At 39.3% G+C, this 16,412-nt stretch overlaps 1 protein-coding gene across 1 annotated transcript in view; it reads right to left on the minus strand.

The window, feature by feature from the left end:
- Window positions 1–660: 660 nt before the first annotated feature.
- The window catches only part of LOC124622414 (ufm1-specific protease 2), a 77,002-nt gene continuing 61,250 nt past the window's right edge, over window positions 661–16,412 (minus strand). Inside the window, exons 6-10 of the mRNA XM_047148104.1 lie at window positions 7,639–7,908; window positions 5,406–5,552; window positions 5,141–5,267; window positions 4,728–4,981; window positions 661–1,442 (exon numbers count right to left, since the gene is read on the minus strand). Of these exons, the coding sequence (XP_047004060.1) occupies window positions 1,231–1,442; window positions 4,728–4,981; window positions 5,141–5,267; window positions 5,406–5,552; window positions 7,639–7,908 (1,010 nt within the window). The 3' untranslated portion in view covers window positions 661–1,230. The remainder of the gene's footprint in view (window positions 1,443–4,727; window positions 4,982–5,140; window positions 5,268–5,405; window positions 5,553–7,638; window positions 7,909–16,412) is intronic.

Below are 16,412 nucleotides of genomic sequence, written 5' to 3' on the forward strand. Positions count from 1 at the left end.
GAACTGATTATTTCCTACTAATTTACACATCAAGAATTAAACAAAATAAACTTCATTAGCGTGGGAATCTAGGGTTTCATACTGTGCTACCCAAACAAAGAGGAAATAGCCCAAATAACATTACTATCAAACACAAAATGCAAATTACAGGTTCAGTACAATCTCACATTATCAAGACTCGAAGAAGAAGGGAGGACTCGTAGTTCTGTTATTTTAATGAAAAAAGATAGCAAAGGTATCTTTTTCTGATATTTAAGATACAAGGATGCACTTGAGCTTAAAATAAAATGTTTTGCTGCAAACTGGTGTATGAATCTGGAAAGAACTTCATCAACCTTCAGTTTTATTATGAATATACAATATTCATTCATTCTCTTTCTTCATTAACTCAGTATTGTACACATGTTCTCATCTTCAGCAACTTAGACGTTCCAAGTTTTCAATCCACCATGACTTCTCTTTTGTGCATTACAAAAATGTTTGAAGATGGTGTGTAACTCATCTGGTATATTTTTTTACCATGATTTCCTTTTTCACAAAAAAAACCTGTTTTGTTCTTGGCAGCAAAGAATTAACGGTACTACCAGAAAGCAGAAAATCAGACTAATTTTTCACAAACAAAATATTTTATTTTACACCAACAACTTAAATATCCATTGTGAAAAATATAGAACAATACCATATAAAACATCACACAAATAACAATATAAAAATGTCAACAAATAATTTTAGAAAGAAATGCAGTTATAACTGCAGAAATCAAACATGTTACAACTTACAAATGATGGATACTATTTACAAACAGTTCTTTTAAAAGCATTTATCCTGCATAGCACATTTTTTTCACACAATACTTTTCTTTCAAAGTAATATATATGAGTAGAAAAATTAGTGTTAATACCCACATTTTATAATGAAGGAAGATGAGTATGTATGGCCTTCAGATATGGAAAACTAGTCTACAGAGTTACCAGCAACAGCTATTTCATAACTGCCTTGCAAACATAGTTTCTCAAGGTTAAATATATTAATTGGGTGATTAACACCAAGACATATGAAGTCATTCATGCCACTCAAAACTGTATGCAAGATCAAATGCAATTCACTGACACAGACAAAAGAACATCAACATTAAAAAGAATGTGTTGAAAGGTTATAAAACTGAACAGGAAATACAGCGTTTGCAGCAGTAACATGCCCAGTCTTTACAGTTGAAAGAATGTGTATAACTTAAATAAGTACAGGGCACAGTGGTAAACATAAGTTATAGAAAGCCCCTTTTGACCAAAACTCAACACTTTTCCATCCACACCAGCCTTTACTTTGAACTATACTTAGGTCATCAACTCCTGTATAATGTGGATCTAGAATCAGAAACTTCAAATTCCCAGTTTCATTGCAATAGTGGACTCCTATGATTGTATGAGCCAAGACACCACCACCTGAAAGAGAGATTAATGTAAGGCATATAACCTCAAAAGAATTATAAATTTTATAAAACAGTATGATCCTGCCTCTCTCCTGCAAACCTGAACCACCAATGTAGCTCAGTGGTTTATGAATTACTGTTTTTAATGCTCTGCATAAGAATGCTTTCTGCATGAAGGCTGCAGGTGCTGTGCTTACATCTAAACTTTCTGCTCTCTATCTGGTACGCATGTTCCATGGTATGTTCTCTGCAAACACCATTAGCGTGGAAAATGGAAACCAGGTTGATGGTGGCCTTTTTAGTAACGGCAAATTTCACTAAAAAAGTCTGAGCGAGTTCACCCAGGAACTAGAGATTAAATAAACAGATTATAATGCTCCTCTAGCTCATATTCCTGAAGAACTGCATTTATTAATCAACTGCTTCAGTGTGTAATATAAATGATTTTTCACAAAACTGAACATTCAGAAAAACAGTGCTTGCACAACTTGTCCTTGGAACTGATCAATTTCTGATAACATATTCTGATATAAATTACATTTCATAGTTTGAAAGTTCCTCTCTAAACAATGATTACTCAGAAGTATACAAAAAGTTGGAAGCTCTATTGGTTAATCACTTCTGCTGGAATCAGTCTGTTAAAATAAAGGAAGATGAAGCTTAAGAAAGTTGAAAATTGACAAATTCAAATATGTCCTCTAACTACACTTAAGGACAACAAGTTTTAAGATTTGATCAATCTCTTATGCCCCCAACAACATCTCTTTTGTCAATAAGTGTGATCTGACGGCGATTCCTTTTCCCTGCCACGCAGCAGCATTCATACGGAGCCCGAGATTTCACGATTGCCACGTAGACACAGTTCCTCGTGGTTCTGTTAATAGCACAAGACAAGAGTACAATGGGTGTGCCCTTTAGCAGAATTTTGCACTTAAATATGTGTGCACCTTCGCTTATCATCATTTACCTAGGTTTGCAGCAGTTTCATCAGATACAGTGTTCAACTGCTTGCGTTATGGTTCTCTCTCATTTGTATTTGCTCTGGATTGATCTTACGACAAGAACTTAGTTGTTACTGACTACTTGTAACTGCCATTTTTCCACTTGTCACCTCAACACTTAGTGCTGAGTGATACTGAACAAGATTACCTACACAGAGTACGAATAGGTAACAGGATTTAATGTTATGTCGACTACGAGGTCATTAGGCAGGAAGTACAAGCAAGAATTGGTGCAGTATGGGGAAGAAAATCAACCAAGTCCTTTTCAAAGGAACGATTTTTGACTTAAACAACTTTGGAGAACCTTGGAAAATTTAAATTTTTATTGCCAAATACTGATTTAAATCACTGAATCCAAAATGCATGTTCAATATCCTAACAGCTGCACCATCTCACTCCATATATTTAGCCAACCACCTTAAGAAGTTACACGAGAAAAGTGTGCACTCAGAAATGACCGGTGGTTGCTGAAAGGCACAATTGCAAAATCACAGGTTTTGAAAAGTCCATTCAACATTGCAGTTTCTTACAAGCATCAACAGCTGACAAATATAAATAATTACAGAAAATAATCTATAATGTCAGTTTTGATACTCAATATGACTGTCTTCATCGAGTACCAAACAATAGTGTCAACAAAATCTGAAGACAATGAAAATAAATGTTCCAAAACTTGTTGCAATAATGTAATATATTCTATATTTTACACAACAGACCTGTTTCAGTTTAATTGCCATTACTGAGTGATGTGCGAAAGTAACATCAGTAAGATTATCTACACAAAAATCATGGCGGTTTTATGTTTACACTTGGATTGGTACTTATGTTGAGTAGGAAATGACAACCATACTGAATCTATAGTAATTTTTTTTCCTCACAAGTTTAGGTAAGTATGATATTTTGTAGTTAAAAAATGTAAAAAATATATTTTTGACAAATATTTTGACAGTTATTTACTATGATGCTATATGTTTACGAAGTATGTACAGCTTTAGTTTGGGAATGTTCATAATTATTCGTTTTGGTATTCTGTTTAATTTCTAACACAGTTTCAGTTTCCTCAGCTTTGTAGTGTTGAGTTCTCAGATGTACATAGAAGCTTGATGGATTGCTATCACTGTTTCTACGGTGTCTTTAAACAGCCATAATTTATGTGTAAATAATCTTACCAATGCTATTTTTGCAGGTCACTTGATAATGGCAATTAAACTGAAACAGGTCTGTCTTGTAAAATATTGAATATATTACCTTATTGCAGCTAGTTTTAGTGCTTTCATTTTCATTATGTCAAAGTACACTATGCTGCGGGCCCAACGGAATGTACGAGCTGAAGAAGTGGCCACAATCAATAAATCATCAATAACTCACGAAAAGTGGCTCTATTAATCAATATCTTCCCTCTATTCATCTTTTGAATCGTTTGACTATCATTCTGATGCTGTTAGTTGCTCTTTTCTTTCAACTGACTTTGGCTCTTCCTTTCACTTCAGTTATAGTCTAGAAAACCGATCTCTATCTGTCTTATTACAGTCTTCTTTCTCTGCCCTTTCCCAACATCCCTTTTCCTCTTTTCTACTTCTCAAGTGCTTACACTCTGTAACTGAATCGCTTCTCCCCCCTTTCCTGATAAAGCTTGCTCATTATCAGCATTCCTTTTCCTGCAGGATAACTCTGGAGGACAACTCTCAAGAATGCGGTATTCTTGTGACATGACTCTACAGAAATTTGCACAGACTGAAGGAATACAAGGAGCTAAGCATCCTACTGAAGGCTGTCCTGTTTTGTGTGTTACCATCACTTTTACACAGATTTAATCTCTAAGAGTAAAGTCTTTTCACCCATGAAATGTATCCTGTATCATGATATTTTCAGAAGCAATCATACTTTTAAAGTTATCTAGGATTTGGACATATGGTCCCGAATGAAAATCAGACATCTGGGATTTCATGTTTCTCTGTTAGGTTCTTAGGCACGGACTTGGCTTTCTTAGCTGAATATGCCATCTTAGAGGCTACTGAGCTTGTGCAAAGTGACTTTTCATCTTTCATCTCCATGGGCTAATAAATGAATTCTTATGAGAATAAGGGCAGAGGTGAACTTACAGCTATACACCAAACACGTTAATATTTACCATTTAAAAATGTGAATCAATTAATTAGATGCATCTAGTAGTTTTGTACTGAGCAGAGGTGAACTTAAGGCTATACGCCAAACACATTAATATTTACCATGTAAAAATGTGAATCAATTAAATAGATGCATCTAGTTGTTTTGTACTGAGCTAACTAAATTCATACCTATCATTACTGGAGTCCCATGAGTTCTGAAGTGTTCCAGTAACTCCCCTCCTTGATATGCAAGCTCCTCACCAGAGCTCACTGATAAAATTCTTGAAGTCACACCCAGTACTGTTTCCAAGTAAAAGCTGACTTCAGTGGAGCCAATCCACTGCTTTGATCCAATAAATGATGATGGTTTATCACCTATTGAAACAAGGCATTCTTGAATTTCCTTGTGCGTTGGTACTGGTTTGTCAGTATAGCCTTGCCACCTGCAATCAGAAATTTATGTTTTTATTTCATCTCTGCCTTGTAACAGCTAATGTCTTCATGCTCTATAGTTGTGATCACTTTTGCGAAAGAAAGTTTAACTACATAAAATGTGTACTTTACAGTCACAATACTGAATCACAGAATGTTACATAACATACCTGAACCATGACACCACTGTTTGAAGTGACCTATAGGCACATCCCCATCCATCATCATCCATTCGGTCTTGCATGTAGTGATGATAACTGTAAAGCCCCCGAACAACAGCCACTTCTCCACCTTTAACTATAAATTTGTACTGCATTAGACTTCATATAAGAAAAGTGTCAAACAAATCATTGTATGAACTACTGTCAAATAACTACTATTACCAATATTTGCTAAATGATGTTAAATGGCACACAATATTTTGTCTATATTTACCTCCTGAAGGATTGAGGCCTTCATGTGGATTAATCAGTGGAAATGGTTTTGGTAAATCATCACGGAAAACAAATGCATTTGCCCGCCGGAAGAAAGGCTTATCATCTGGGAGATGAAATTGTTGATGCAAAACTGATCGAATCTGTGCTGAACAGAGACACAGAGTTATTACTGTCATATTACAGCATTCAGAATGCATATAAAGGAACAAAGAGACATACTTTAAGTAATGCACAACTGTCAAAATGCCATGAAATGATGAGTCCCAATCTGGCACAAACCTTTTTTTCCTCCAGGAAGTTTTGTTATAAAGGACACACTGCTGTGATCTGAAAGCTTCATTCTCCATTAATTATGCATTTCAATTTCACACATTATTTGCTCAACAGCTCTGAGTGAATGAGTTAACAACTGAAGTCTCAACAGATGTACTAATATTTTATTCTCTCTATAGAAGTCAATTACAGCAGTGCTCTTTCCACAACATCATAACCATTGTTATCATGATGTCTCAATCTTCTGTATCAAAATACTGTACTGTTAGGCAGCAGGGTTCTCTTTGAGGTAGAGAGGAAAGCACGTGGACTTTTAATGTGGGAACCATTCAAAAGCTGAAAGCTGCTCAGTGAAGAATGGAGAGGTGCATGTTCAAAATTATCTTAAGAGACATGGGAAACAAACACATGGACCAGGAGATGGACAGGAGTCAAAGACTTACACATGTCTGTAAATGGCCCCACACACAAGCGATGGATTACTCACAATTTTGGCAGCAAGATTACCTGCAATACAAGCCTTGTTTTCTTTGTAAAATGTTTTGATGCTTTGATGATTTTGACAAGAGGTTTAGGATACAATATATAGGGTGATTTAACACTGTCATCACCCATTGAAATTCCTAAGTTGCAGCATACATATAAGCTGTCAGAAAGGATATTATATATTTGATATATATAGTGTTACTGATTTGATATTAAAATTAATGAGGGAGAGCATATGAAGATCAGAAGGTGTCCTCATAAGCATTCACAGTGTTGTTCGAAAATATTATGCCTTGGAGTAGCATCACAGGAATTGTTGGAACACTTAAAGAATAATAACTAAAAATAATTTATAACTTTTTCGTGGTATCCTTTGTAGGAGAGCAAACTACACTTCCAAAAATCTAAAACTAGTTTGGACATTCGATTGGGTGAAAAATTTAATGTTGCCTTCATTTATTTCACTGAAGTATCCCAGCTTAATATCAAAACAAGAAAGCAAAAATATTCTGCCTCTATTTAGAAAAATATTGAAGACTTATTGAAACTTGTTTGGTCCTGCACCTGCCATTTTCTCTTAACTTCAACTTATTAGTTAAGCACTGTTTATGAGACTATTCTAATATACATCCTAATGAATGCTATTAGTGCTTCGCAGTGATAACTGAGTTTGTCCTCACATAGCAGAAAGCATAAAACATTTATTGTGTACTACAAAATGCAGTATTTTGGTATCAATACACGATATCTATGGTAATGGAAAGTCATGATAGAATGTAAATATAGGAAAACTTTTGAGTTGTCAATAGGCGCATAAGCAAGACAAACAAGTCTTTTATAAGCTACGACATCCCCCCCCCCCCCCCAACACACACATAGTAGCAGATGGAGTCATCGACAGCCATGTAAATCAAACTGAAAATTTGCTTTTTTGAGCTAAAGTGCATGCTCCCCCCCCAGGCTGGTGTTTTTTATACTTTGGTCGCTAGATTGCCTTTTTTGTTGGTTTTATTTAAGGTTTATGATTTTTCTAACACTTTATATTTCCTTTTATTGGTTGATTTTGGTTCTTATTATTTTATATTTTATGTATTTATAATTTTGCCCCCCCCCCCCGCCCACACACTCACTGTGCTGGTTGAATATACTGTGTGTGGGTGTGGGTGTGGGAGGGGGGGGATGTGTGCACTTCAGCTTGGAAAAAAAAAGAAGAGGTTTTCAGTTTGATTTATGTGCCTGTCAATGCCTCAACACCTCTACTATTTTGTTAATTGTCACCTTTAATCCTAAATATATACACAATTTCTATACCAAAATGAAGTATTTACTATTGGCTCAGAGTACTCAATGATAAAATATTGAATTTAAATGGCTTTAAGATAAAGAAGTCATCAAAAATCAACGAGATTTAATTTTAAGAATATTAAAAACTTCAAAGGAAAATGAAAAGTTATGAAAAATTTGATACTTACAAAGGTCATCATCTTTTGAGTTTTTGGGGTACACCAAAGTCACAAAATGGCTAAAGTTTTTGGGCATAAAGTGAAACGGTAATGGCAATGAAAATCTTGAGCTGTCTCCAGAATCATGGGATAGCTGCTTAATTAAAGATTCTTCTGATAACTGGAGACTGGCCTTCACACTCTTCTGCAAGCATTTGTACAGGTCCTGAAGGGAACTCTTGCGGTTTACCATAGACAGACCATCTATGTGGATCCATATCTTCAAACACTCATAATGCTCTGAAAATTAACAAATGTTACAGTGGTGAATAAACAAATTCTATGCAAAACAAAGAAGATATAGGTATTCTTGAGTTGATTGCTGCCTAAAAAGCAACTAAAATAAAATGAATAATTTTTTTAACCATTCATCTTTTGTCTTAGGTAAGACACAACAAAATAAAACCAGTGTAATAATTGGTATTAATTTTCATTTGTTTCTTTGTCAAGCTTTGCCTTATTGTCACTGGCAAGCAATCTGCCTCCTGGTGAAGAAAATGTGGCAGCTGCTAATTATAAATCATAGTGCAGAAATTAACGGTTATTAAGTAATTATTTCCACAAGGAATGGATTTGTATTACTTTCGTAATGACATGACTAAAAAAACCTGTAGTATTTCTAAGAAAGGATTTGCAGCCACCAGTCACAATTTACGTTCTCATTTTTTAATTCATTAACCTGTGTTGGTTTCAGCTGCTTTTGCACCTAACCTACGTACAGCAGGTACACATTTAGATTTAGACCATGTAAGGCAAATAGGAGCCCTATGTCTGCTTCCTTTTTATAAGTTTGGCTAAAGAAATCCTGGCAGAATGCAATGCACAGTCTGTACCTCTGAGTCACACGTGACATTATAGCATTAACATGTACAGAATTGAGCAGGAATCAAAAGTTGGAATCGATTTCGACATTATCAACTGCTGCAAAAATTTTAGCAGTAGATGGTGTTAGTTTTCATACAATATAATATCTCTGGAAATTAATAATGCTACAGATGTTCTCTGCATTAAAAAACATACCTAAAAATAGACATTTCCATATGATTTCTAGTAAAATGTAAGAACTGAGCTTCTTATTTTATCATCAAAGTATAAGATTGTTCCAGAATCAGCGATCTGGTCACAGTTCCAGAAAATGTGGACACCACTCACAAAATGGTTTCTGGTATGCTGAAAAATGCTTAGAAGGAAAACCAGTTACAAAGCCCTAGTTGTCATAGTATTGTCTTGTTTTGTTGTCAAAGAGGTACTTAGGATGTGTAATATAACAACTGTTTTAGATACACACATACAAGTGACAAGTGTGCGCGCGTGCCTGCACGCACGCACACACACACACACACACACACACACACACACACACACACACACACACACACACACACACACACAGAGAGAGAGAGAGAGAGAGAGAGAGAGAGAGAGAGAGAGAGAGAGAGGCGGGGAGGGGGGGAGGGAGAGGAGGAGGAGGAGAAGAAGAAATCATTTACTTAAAGCTAGTTTGAACTCCAAAATGCTTTCTTAGGTATGGTTCTATAAGAGCATTTGTGAACTGGTGCTCACTGCAAAAGTCAGATGTTTGTGCTTCTACAGCCACATGTAGAGCAGTGCCTGGAGTGGAGTGCTGACCTTGGGATGTTCCACTGTTCTCGTATGCAGTACCAGAGTGAGAGAGAGATTACTTCTTTCGTTTAATGCATCATAAAAAATATTCTGTTTAATACGAATGTTAATGCCGTTGAAATTCATCAGGCCCTCCCTTTGTGACAGGAGGTTGAGAAAGGATGAAAGTGTTGAAAACATGGTCCACTTAGATGTCCCCATACCATCATGACAATGCAGGTGGCTGGTGATTAACTGTCCTTGAAATCTCTCTGACACTTTAAATCAGTTATAGAAATGTTCAGTCAGTCATTTAGCACAAGTCGGGATTTCAGAAATTGTCATCTCATTGGTTGCAAACTTTTCAAAATAACAAAGAAAGAAAGAGAGCTACTTGAGCTCCTGTTTCTCACACACTTCTCATGAGAAATGAGGGCAACGGTAATGCTTTTTGGCAAAAAATGTCATATGTGACATGTGGTACCACCACTACAACACCCCCAAACTGAAGAATGCCAATACAGAGCAGAAAAGGAGTGTTGAGGGGGCACTGGTGATAGTCAATTCATGGTTGAAGGCTGGCATAGTCATTCCCTTGAACAACAATGTAAGAAAAGATAGACTGCTACTTACCATAAAGAAGACACGTCAAGTTACAGACAGGTATGATTAAAAGGCACTTAGACAAAACTTTTGGCCACAGCCTTCATCAGGACACACACACACACAAGAAAAAGCAAGCAAGCATGTAAACCTCTCTCTCTCTCTCTCTCTCTCTCTCTCTCTCTCTCTCTCTCTCTCACACACACACACACACACACACACACACACACATGTGAACTCCACCTTCTTGGGCCGGAATGCAACATCACGTGGGATGCAAGCAGCAATCTGGAGGGGGTGGGGAAGGGGAAAAAGGGAGTGTAATGTATGGTGAGGAGAGAGACGAATGCTGTCTGGTGGTGTGTGCAGGAACTAGACTGCCAAAAGGTGCGGCGTCAGGAGGTTGTGGTCAGGGATGCGGGGGAAAAAGGAACAAAAAAGGAGACAAGTGGGGAAAGACGGGAGGATGCATTAACAAAGGCTGCCACTCTCAATCCCAATCCCTTGCTACAAGGATCATATCCCTGTGGAAGACCCACTCGCAAAACCTGCCCACAATACACACCCACCCAGCACTTTCTATTCCAGTCCTGTCACAGGTTTATCCTACCCCATCAGGGGCGGCCATCTGTGAAAGCAGCCATGTCATTTATCTGCTCTGCTGCAATCATTGCACAGCTTTTTCTATTGGTATGACTACCACCCAGTTGTTGATGAGGATGAAAGGCCACCATTCTTGAGAGCAAAGTAGACCACCCTATGGCACAACATGCAGCTGAACGTAACACATTTGATTTGAATGGCTGCTTCACTACCTGAGTCATCTGTATCCTTCCCTCCACCATCACATTTTCGGAACCGTGCAGATGGGAGTTATCCTTAGAACACATTCTCCACTCCTGTGATTATACCACCCTCAACCTAAAGTAGCATACTGTCCCCACACCCTCCACACAAGTTTCCACACTGTCCTATCATCGCCTCCCATTCTTATGTCCTACCCTGTTTATTTGCAGCCCTCTGCCAATGCGTCCTCCCATCTTTCCCTGCTCCTCTCCTTTTTTTGTTCCTTTTTCCCCACCTCTCAGACCCATAACCTCCTGACGCTGCATCTGTTGACAGTCTAGTCCCTGCACACTCCACCAGACACCATTTGTCTCTCTCCCAATCCATACACCGCAATTCGTTCCCCTTCCCCTTCCCCACCCCCTCCAGATAGCTGCTTGCATCCCATGTGATGTTGCATTCTGGCCCGAGATGGGGGAGTTGGCAGTCGTGTGTGCATGAGGTTGCTTGCTTGCTTGTGTGTGTGTGTGTGTGTGTGTGTGTGTGTGTGTGTGGGCGTGCGCGCATGTGTGCGTGCACCTCTTTATTGATGAAGGCTGTGGGTGAAAGCACTATGTGAGTGCCTTTTAATTGCACCTCTCTGCAACTTGATGTGTCTTCTTTACAGTAAGTAGCAATCTAACTTTTCCTTCATTGTCCTACGTGAAGTTTCCATTGTTTGATCATTCGCTTGAACATCTAGTCTACAGGTCACACTTGTCACTATGTAACTTTCACACAGTTTGCGGCAATGAAGGAAGTTTGTAGTCGACAGAACTTCATGACCAATGCATATGTATAAAAACTTCTGCCCAACTGGCTTAAGTCTAGTTCTCATACTTGATCTGAAAATGGGATTAAAACATTGGTTTGCAGAAAAAAAGTGTACCAAAAAGGAGACTATTTATGCAGAAAAATTAAAAAGTGGTACATAAGAACTAATTTTGAAAAATAAAAGTATTAAAAAGATTAATTTATAATTGTTAAATCCTTGCAATTAGCCTTCAACTGTCCTCTGAATGAGTTTTCAGGAAGTAATGGGGGATCTGCAGTTTAACATGGAATCATGATCATCAAGCAAGTTGGCATTTTCCATGTATGATCCAGATAACATTATAACTACAAAAATGAAATTATCTATATGATATAACACTATGGAGTTGTAGAACACATGAATCATTAAAATGTGCTTTTTGAAAAGAAGAATCTTTGTTTCATGAGTCACACATAACAATAGAAGATATAAAGCAAATCTGTCTAGAGGCTACAGCACCATCATAAATGTACGGACTGCCTAAAATTCATAAAGGTTTGTTTATCACTGTGGCTAATACGCAACATCATTTATGCACCGACATATGAAGTGGCCAAATATCTGGCCTCACATTTGATAGTCATGGTGGGACACTGCAGTCACCATGTGCAGAACTGAGCTTCGATGTAATATCTCTTTTTCACCTGAGTACCACATCAAGATGCCTTGGTACTCTTAGTAGATCATTTTACGCCCCAAACAGTGAAGCTATTTGAAGATGTGCTCATAACAATGTACTTTAAATGTGATAGGAGTTCTACGAGCAAATTAATGGACTAGCCGTGGGCTTGCCACTTGTGCCTGGGATTGCCAGTCTCTATAAGGAGCACTTTGCAGAGAATGCACTAAAAATGCACAGCTCAAACCTAAATATTTCTTTCATTACCTGGATGACACCTTCATAGGCCATGTGTTCCTGGACCATCTGAAGGGTGTCCATCAAAACATACAGTTCACGCCAGACCTAAAACACAATGGATGCCTGCCATTTTTAGACATTCTAATAATAAGAAATGCAGACACTACTCTAGGAAACACAATCTAACAAAGAAGACCAATGCAGATCGTCATGCAAAGAGCTGTCATCATCTGGTGCAGTGGCATACTGTTGTAACGACTCTAGTTCAAAGGGCATGTACCACTAATGGCAAAGGCAGCCTACCAGCTGAGCTGCAACACCTTGAAGTTGTGTTTTGCCAAAACAGTTACAGTGAAAGGCAGATCAGATTTGCATTAAAGAAAATGAGTGATATAACCACTTACAAAGAAGAGGTAAAGAAAGTGGAAGATAAACTTACTTTTATCCCCTGCACTGGACCTCCTTCAGCCAAAACTGCGAGAATTCTTGGAAAACAAAAACATCAAGGAAATCTTAAAAAAAGATATGCTTGGTTCTGGCAACTGGAAATACCCAGTATACATAACATCCGTCAAGAGTGTAGCCTTCAGTACATCAGGCAAACACAGCGCTGCATCCTGCAACACTGCGTGGAACAGTTTAGAATCATATGTCTGGGACATGAAGGTGTCAGCAGTGGTAGGAAAGAGCCTCACTGAGGGACTTATGTTTGACTTTGAGAAAACAAAATTGTTGTGCCGAGCTAATGACTGTTGGGAGAGCATTATTAAATAATCTATTTGTCATAACTTTATACAAACACAACATCAGAATTCCCACCAACCAACCTTTATTTCACTTCCATATGAAGGGTAACATAAAGACACTGAATGAAGTACAAATCAGTACAATAACTCTTATCCATAGAATACAATAAAGCACAGTCTAACAGGTGAGTATACAACCATCATGGCTGAGAATCCAGAGCACCGACTTATAAAACGCTGCATTGTCCATGCCAATGTGAGGCGACTTCTTTTGCCTGCCCTTGGAGGCACACACTGTTTGATTATGTGCACTCACTCTGTAGCGTTACAACACTCCTCCTCTCTTGGGGAAAAGTGTTCACTGTGGAGATGTCCATGTCTTCATCAGAAGGGTATGACTGCTGGAGCATGTGTCATGCCATCACAGGGGAATATGGCCTGAAGTGGCATGGGCATGGACAGGTGTGGTGCCCACTCCTCTGCAAGAGGTAATAAGGAGCACTAATGGTGGAAGCACTGTATCCATGTCCACATCCAGGCACGCAATCTGTAATGGAGGAGGCAGAGAAGATGGTGGTGACAGTAGCGGTGGCAGCAACAGGGGCTGCTCTACCCAGTGGTGGCGGCACCCAGAATGACGATGGCACAGAGGCCAGAGGGGGGCATGGACTGCACCGTAGGGGTCAGGGCGGTGCGGAGGGCTCTCTGGCTGTGGGCAGTCCAATGTGGGCAGAACTGGTCATAGTGTCAGGACACCAAGCCACTGGAGGTGCGGCGGTTGTCTCAATAGTGATGAATGACTGCTGGTATCCACTTAGAGCACAGGCCAAACCCTTGGGCCCAGATGGAATCGCTGTGATGTGGGTGCTGGTGGGTGGCCAGGCACCAGCCGGAGTAGATAGAACAGTGTACAGGGCTGGCAGCCGTGAAGCCGCTCTGCTGAGCTATGGTTGACAACAGTAGTGAACCTATTTGAACTCAAGAAAGTGCCCAGGGCTTCCTCAGGAGGAGACTGAGTGACATATTTTTTCATCTGGGTTTTGAATCCACGGACCAGCCGCTCCACCTAATCATTGGATTGGAGGTTACTTAGGTTCTGTGACAAGTATCAACGGAATAGGCCATTAACTAGAGGAGGCAGGTATGATAACATCCCAAGACATAAGCTGACCTTGTTCCAATCTGTTTTGCACTCGTGAAGCTGTTGGGATTGGGTGGACACGAAAAGAACAGGAGTGCATCATCAGTTTCATTGCGATGTGAGCCTTGAAACTCACAGCACACCCTAAACCTTCCAAAAAGAGGGAGGAATATTCCAAGTAGAGCACATCCAGTTGTTGGTACGGAACTTGATCTGATACCAGATGCACTGTGTCAGAAATAGAGAATCCAAAAATTTTAATGCATCTAACCCAGACAAGTTTTCAGTGTTGGCCTCAGCCACTATTAGGAAGGTCAAAAGCCGAACAACTTCTTTATGCACTACGGAAGAAGAAAACTGTCTCAGTATGGGTATTTGTTGCTTGTTGTAATTCACCAACTGGTGAGAGACAGGAGACAATGCCGGTGATCCAAGATCCATGTAGAGAAGGGAGTAAGTCACTGTTGCATGTCCATTTGCATTTTTAATTTCTTGTCTTGTCTGTAACATGTATTTTAATGTACAGTTAGTTTGGGGCTATCATCTCTTGGGAAGCACTGTTCACATCCTTGTTCATGTCTGGTGAAGGAGGCTGACAGTTGCACAAAGATGCGAAATGACCCCTCCCCCCAAAGGTTGTATGCCTCCCAATGCTTTGGGCATATGGCCCACTCACGTTGAATGAAACAATAAGGGCATGACAGGAAAAGAGCACCTGGCTGCTGTTGTGATGCTGGCTGCTGCTGCTTAGCAAGCTGCTGCCTCATGTGACATGGAAACTGCAGTTGCATGGCTGCAAAGTTGTCTTTCCACCTGGGAGCTAACTGGCAGCAACTCAGGAGGAGAAGGAGAAACAGCAGATACTTTATGCCAAGCTTCCATCTGATTTCCTCAGCCCTAGATGCTTAAAAGGACTGGGCAATGTTCAAAATATCTGTGAGAGGGATTTTCACATTGTTAAACATGCTCACGAACTTCCTTCTCTGAAGCCAGGCATATTATAGCATCATGAATCATTGAATCAGAATTTGAGTTCCGGTCAGCTTCGGTAAAAAAACTGCCAATGGTGGCTAAGCCCGTGAAGTTCTGTTGCACAAGCTCTGTACGATTGTTGCAGCCACTTTAGACAACGGATAATTCAATGCGAGCAGCAATAACATGAGTATGTTTGCAATGATAATTAGACAGCAACTGACACATTTCATCAACAGAAAGACAGGCAGGTTTCTGAAGAGGAGCTGACACAAAACATGATAAACATTAGGAGAAATCCATGACTGAAAGAAAGCTGTACACATGTTGTGGTAGGTGACTTCAAAAGCTAGAAAATATTGACTAACGTATTTTTCACACCATTCCCAAAGTTGCGCAGAATCATTATAGGGTGAAATAGTGGGGGCTTTTCAATGGTGGTCAACCCTGGCACATCAACGATGCTGCTGAATTGTTTAGTGTCTTGGAGAGACCGCTGCTCATTGTGAGAGCTCACTGCTGTTCTACGAGAGACTGAAGAATTTCTTCTACTGACACACTGGCCATAGTGGACCAAGAAATGAGACAAGTGGAATAGAATACCTTCTCATTATCAAAAATGTTGTAACATTGTAGAAAAACAATATCAGAATTACACCAACTACAGTTTACTCCACTTTTGCATGAAGGGATATACCAAGAAAATGGATGAAGAGGAATCGGTACAATAACTCTTAACATGGACTACATTAAAGTACAGTCTTAACAGGTCAGCATACAACCATTACATAAATTTTAGTCTGGCCAATGACCCGGCGTGCTGGCATAAATAAGGCCATTTTGTACACTGCACAGCACTTCCTGCGCCATCTGTGCCAATGTGAGTTGACCCCTTTAGGCCGGCCACGCAGGCACATGCTGTTTGATTATGTGTGCTCACTCTAGAGGGTTACAACACTACTGAAATAAGGCTCCATGACAATACTGTCAACAAAGACGAGGGCTACCAGCTAAGTTCGGCATGGTACCCACCACATGGGTTGCCAACCCCTACACAAGGGGAAAGAGTTAGGGAGAGACAGCTGCTGGCAATATACACATATATTTATGTCTGAAAATTTAATGGACCCAGTTTTACTACATTTTGTTTTACTTGTTTCTTTATGTTATATGAAGAAGCTT

This window comes from Schistocerca americana, chromosome 7 (genome assembly GCF_021461395.2).
Source record: "Schistocerca americana isolate TAMUIC-IGC-003095 chromosome 7, iqSchAmer2.1, whole genome shotgun sequence".
NCBI lineage: Eukaryota > Metazoa > Arthropoda > Insecta > Orthoptera > Acrididae > Schistocerca > Schistocerca americana.